Genomic DNA, 6,000 nt, shown 5'->3' on the forward strand with positions numbered 1-6,000 from the left:
TAGGAAAAGAAAAGTAGAATGGAAAATACTGACCAGCACTGAGTTCATTAAAGAAAAATTCACAGAATTGATATAGATGAAAGAGTTTTGAGTTTCCCAGAAGAATTAAACCCAAGTAAAACAGACACATTCTTCCCGTCAAAGCAAACTCGTGAAAACCTTATTTCACTTTACTCTGAGCTGACACCCCCCCCCCCCCTCATCAGGAAGAGGAGGCTGCGTGGCATAGTGTTTAAAGTGGAAAACCAGGTCTGGAGAAACCCAGGTTCAAATTCTGGCTCTGCCACGAATCTCAGAAGTTGACCTGGAGACCAGTCACTAGTTTTCAGCCCAAGCTATTTTTCAGAATTATCAAGATAAAAAGGGAACAGAGAGAGAAAACCACGCACTTCGCCTCAAGCTCCCCGAAAGAAAGGCAGGCTACAAATGCAATTTAAAAGAAAAAGAATTGGGGCGGTGGGAGAGAGTTAATCAATACGAACACCACAACAATTGTCCAGATGCTGAGAAGGCGGCCCACCTAAATCAGAGCGCCGGAAACCGTCCAATTGTCAGGCGAGCGTCATCCTTAAAACTAGAAATTTCTCGAGGGCTCCCCAAGAACGGCAAGGACCTGAGAAGGGGACCCCGCAGTAGAAGAGGAGCGAAAGTGGCTCCTGGACTAACGGGATCCATGCTGGCTAACAACACATTGCGCGAGATGCGTGGGTTTCTAGATCATGGGAATCAGAAAAGCAAATGGGTGAAATGTGCAAGAAAATCCTCGGCATTTTCTCATGAGTGATTTACAGCTTCAGCTGGACGCAATGGTTGGGCGACGCTATAAATTACGATCAGCTCTCAGCACCCAGCAAATTTAGCTGAGACTGAGGGGACTTTTTCTCAAGTAGATGCACATCAGGCAGCAGTCTGGAAATGTCCAGTGCCCGCAAAACGTCCGGCCCGCTATAAAGGGCTTCGAGAGAGACTGTGACACCGATTAAGCAGACCAATGACTAACCGAGGCTGGCTGATTTTTTCGGGAGTCCCCAAGGCTGAAGACAATCCTGAACTCTTAGCCGGATTTCCGCAGGGCTGCGCTCCTGCGGAGTAAACAGCCCACTGAATCCCAGGCGGCTGGAATACGAACTCGCCTCACTGGCCAAGTCCGTGTAAACGCTGGATTCGCCGAGGGCGGGACAGTTTAATGGCAGGATGGCTTTGAAAGGGACGAGAGAGGCAGCGGCAATTTTCCCTGGGCAACAGAGCCTCCCTGCTGTTGAACAGATCAATTTGTGCAGGATTTTACTTAGGATGAGATTCCTCCGATTCGAAGAACCACTTTTGACAGCCTGAAATCAGCGTGTCTGAATCAATCCAGAGTGAAATTACATTCCCTCCATATTGCTATTTATCAGGAACAAAAAATAATTCTGATCTCCCACAAGGAAACTAATGGTTAATATATGAACCTGGCCCATTTTTCTGGAACTCTAGCAGGCTACCCTGGCCGATTTTTAAAAGAAAATTACATTCTTCTCTTGAGCCCCACTTCCGCCCCCAACTCAGCCAATAACAGGACCTTCCTGACCTCCTCAAGCCTGCAGCTCAGCCTTAATTGCACATCTTTCTTAATTGCGATGGAGTCTGAAAAGCAGAAATCTATTTCTAACCCAGAAACCCAGAAGTTATGCTAGAAAGCTTCTGCAGGTAGCCCGAGCAATTGTAAAACTAAATAAGATCTAGCAGCACTGGATCTGCATTTGCGCGGGTGTGCCACCCTGAAGACATTCAGCAGTCAGCGCTCCTAACAACAGTTGAAGGAAATGGATCAGGCCACCGAGCCACTTAGATCCAAAGGACAGAAACGTTTGTTGCCCCATTAGAGAAATGCGGTAAATAACTTACTTCATGCCCATCAAATAAATGTGATAAAGCCCCGGTGGTCTATTTGGCTTCATAGGACAGGAGCAACTTGGGTGGATGGATGTCAATGGACATCCATTGGGAAGCGGGGCCCAATATATCTCAACGTTGGGCTATTATCAGCTGCTGGCCCAACAAGATTCCCCGGATGCCAGAGTGGGAAAGGGACCAACCACAACGAAGTGGAGCCTAATTCTTTCAATAAGAGGAAGCCGACAGCTAAAAAAGGATCGTGCGCACCCAGACCAAGTAGGATGGGATACAGACAAGAGCCCCATCGACTTCAACGGTACTTAGCTTCTTCCCCAAATAAAGCAGAACATCCCACCTCATATCCCAGTGATCCTTTTATGAAGTCTAGTAGTAGATCTTAAAGTAGATCTGAATAACTTGGCTCTAATGAGGCTGTTCTAACTTGGCTCTGAAGTTCGCCTGATTTTTCATTTGAAGACTGGGATGAAAGGAAGAGATCCACTTTTCTCTTATGAGCCAGAAGAAAAGGCAGCCATGCGATTGCACTCCTTTATAGCTAAAAGAACTACAAAGTTTCCTCTCCGTCCTGCACTTGTCACAGCTCAAACCTCAAAAGAGAAGAAACTTTCCCAAAACTTCATTTCCAAGAATGCAAAAGAAAGGCAGCTTAGGGAGATTTTTTCTTCTGTACTCTTCATTAAAATAACGGGGGCAGAGATTTAGTTTATATGATCAGTTTTTAACACAAGACTTAGAGGAAAAAAATTCTGCTTCTCTTTGGAAAAATGTGTTTAATTTGGCTAAAATGAATTATTTCCAGTAATGGTTAAGAGGTGGCTAACGGAAGCAGAGAAGAGAATTTCTAATAAAGGTTAGGAATCGTTTCTTTGCTCATTAATGTTTTTGAACAGCTCTAAAGAAACAAGGCTGCTATGTCAGAAAACTGGCTTTATTTTTTGCAAGCTTTCAAAAAGAAAATGACAAAGAATTGTTTAAAGGAAATAACTAGTGGAAATGTTGCTTTTCTTTAGGTAATCTCTCAGGGGCAGGGACCTATTAAAGGTTGCGAATGCATAATACTCTGTACACTGGCTATGAAAAGTCATACGCAATTGAGGCTCAGCTTCAGCCACTCTTTAAAAGTTCGTGCACACCAAGTTTAAAAGTTTTGCACACCAAGTTTCAAGATTTGCAACAACTTCTCGTAAAGTCATGGGAGCATTTCCAAACGAAAACTTTAAGGATCTGGTAGTTACTGGCAAATATAAAACTCCAATCCAGAACTGTTTATTAGGTAGGAAATCCCCTTGAATTCAGCCAGGATTGTTTGCAGTTCAGAATCAATCCAATTATCTTAGCTTCACTTTCTCAAGAGAAATGAACGCACCAATTCGTTCTATGGGGCTCAGTTCTTCCATCACCAACACAGAGCGCAAATGGAGCTCCAGTAATTAGCTGGAAATTAGTCCCATTGAAATCAGGGATGCTTGTTGTCACGGCACTGACTGGGGGCAAATCTTGTTTATTCCGGATGTCAAATTATGGTCCGATCCTGTGCCTTCATATTTGGTAACAAGACTAATTTAAATGGGATTTACAGTGTCATTCTAAGTCCCACACCACCAGTTGACCAGGGAATATCAAACTGTATTCCAGACAAGTATGGATAGATTATGCCATTTTTATGGCGGAGTCACCGATCCCCAAACTCCAGCGTTGTACATTTCTGTTGAATGCCCAACAACTACATCTAGGAGGTTGTGTGGATCACTATCATCCTTCCAGTTCATAAGATCCTATAAGCAGTGAGTCTCAGTGGGACAGAACAAAATTAACCAACTTTGGTTAATTTTATAAGGACTCTTGGCACGAACTACAAAGGAAATGGACAAAGAAAACTGCTTTTTACCCTATTTTCTTTGGCTGCTGTGGCAGTGGTGCCTGTATGGGCTTGGAGCCCCTTCACATAGTGTAGATAAGGTTTATTTCCCATCAGTCTTAAGGAGGGTCCCCGCAAGGGTCTCTCGTCTCCGTTTTAGGATTAGGTTGGGTTTTGAAAGATAAAAACTTTTGTTTTGATTTTAATAAACTCATACAAACAACAAAAGCTTTGAATGTTGCCCTTAAAAATGAAATACCTTTGCGTGTACCTAGCACAATTAAAATCAAGGGCAGGTGAATTCTTCAGTTCAATAGGATTTATTTTCCTCAATCTGTATCTCTTGGATGTAATTCAGGAAAGTTTGTGCTAGGATCAATAGCTACTCGCTAAAATTCTGCTTGTTGGTGGGGATCTGAAATTCTAAATTAGGGGAAGAAACCGAAGCAGCCCTCCCATCACTCCATATTACTGGGTCTAATGGGAGTGAGTCCAAGATCGTCTTTAAGGGGGCACAGGTTCTCTAGGTCTGCTCCAAACATAATTAGGATAAGGATGCCAATCGGAGTTCTGATCCTCCCTCTTTAAAAGCCAAGCTAATAACGTCCAGCTGGTCTCAATCAAAGCCGCGGGCTCTGCAGCAGCAAGCCCCTCTGGATCCCGCAGAAATCCCTCGCACATCGCCCCCTCCCTGATCGCCGGGCGATCCCGAGGCTGGACTTACCCAGAGGCTTGATGGTGTTCTCGGAGCTTTCTTTCTCTTTGGGATTCCCGCTTGACATGAGCGCCGCGATGGAGAAGGCGTTCGCCCGGGAGGACAGCTGAGGTTTGGGTGACACAGTGTACTCCATCTCTCCGAGGCCGCGGTGCCTAGAACCACAAAACCGAGCCAAGCTCCCGCCCGAGCGTTTCTCCTTTCTCCCGCGACGGTGCGGCGTCAGCCCCGGCAAGAGGGAGGAGAGCAAAGCCGGCCCGCGGAAAAGGCAGCACTCGAAGGGGCGAGCCTCGAGGGCCGGACAGGCGGAGGGCGGGCAGGTTACGCGGTGCTCATCCTGCCCCGGAGCGTGGGATCGAAGCGGCGGCGAAGAGCGCTGGAGACAACTCAGCGGGGCAGCCAGTGCGAGCGGCCCCCCTCGCTCCTTGGGCTTAATTTGCTGGCCGCCTAGATCCTATCGGCTGCCAGCCAATCAGAGCCTGGCCACGTCAGGGCTCCCTGATCCCACCAGAAGGGGAGGGGGAGAGGGCCGGAGCGCTCTCAGCTCGGCTCTGGTTGCAACGAAACTGGCTTGTGGAGCGAGGTCTTTTGGACCAGAGTGTCTGGTCAGCCACTAGTGTCGTGCTGGAGACAAGAGGTGGATCTGGTGTTCCAGAGCTACTTTACAGAAATCTACTTGACTTCCTGCAAGGACGGGGCTTTTCAGTTAACTGCTCTCTTCCTCAACAAGACTGCAATCTACTCTGCGCTATAATTAACTCTTGGGACTTGCTTTGTTTGGATCCCATCGAACGAACTCCATTGACGAAGGCGCCTGAAACCAACTTGTTCATGCAAAGCAGCCCCACCAGCTTGCTCCAGCCCAAGAGCGCCTGGGCTCGAGGTTTGCAGAATCAAGTCATCTTCTTGACTGATCTTGCTACCTCGCACATACCCTAAAGGCGGGAGTTCTTAGGCCAGATCTAAACTGCATCTCCTTCCATGGAAACCAAGGATGCCCCACTCCTGCCTAAGAAGTAACCAAGATTTCAGTCTGAAGATCTCATTTTTGGAGGGCTTCTTCCTCCCCTAAGATGCCTTTGCACCAAATACACATGCTAGTCCTGGTTTATGGAATTAACCAATGCTGGAGTTTGCAGCACACATTAGGCCAACTGAACAACCATGCATAGCCTATAGTGTTGTGAGAAGCCAGCTATGGAAGGGAATGGAGTCAATCTTACCAATGCCCTGGTTATGTTGGCACTCCATATTTAACCATGGTTAAGTTAGCTATGGTGGGTAGAAATACAAGCAGCATAAACTCAGCCCAGGAGTAATTGCCCAAGGTGGTGTCCCTACTCCTTATCCAAATTGGAATGAAAGCTTTTCCTAAAGTATGTACTGTCCTTGGCTTCAAAAGAGAAAAATGGATTCAATTTCCCCCTGTAGAGTTTTGGGGGGGGGGGCGGGGGGGGGTTATATGATTTCACGAGTCTGTAAGAGTAAGTAAACACTCCATGTTTTCTGTTCGATTCCCACCACCAAC

At 46.5% G+C, this 6,000-nt stretch overlaps 1 protein-coding gene across 3 annotated transcripts in view; it reads right to left on the reverse strand.

Moving 5' to 3' along the window:
- Positions 1-4,887, reverse strand: part of TBX20 (T-box transcription factor 20) — a 48,071-nt gene extending 43,184 nt beyond the window's left edge. The window contains exon 1 of one of the 3 annotated variants that reach the window (XM_025173746.2): positions 4,482-4,887. In XM_025173746.2, coding sequence (XP_025029514.1) covers positions 4,482-4,608 — 127 coding nt within the window. In that variant the 5' untranslated portion in view covers positions 4,609-4,887. Of the gene's footprint in view, positions 1-1,887; positions 1,997-4,481 lie in introns of those variants that run through there. The other 2 variants (XM_007439128.3, XM_007439129.3) reach the window with 2 other exon arrangements.
- Between the last annotated feature and the right edge of the window lie 1,113 nt (positions 4,888-6,000).

The sequence above is a fragment of the Python bivittatus genome, unplaced genomic scaffold (genome assembly GCF_059951505.1).
Source record: "Python bivittatus isolate LINGU-HERP-01145 unplaced genomic scaffold, Pbiv_v1 ctg000610_np1212, whole genome shotgun sequence".
Classification (NCBI taxonomy): domain Eukaryota; kingdom Metazoa; phylum Chordata; class Lepidosauria; order Squamata; family Pythonidae; genus Python; species Python bivittatus.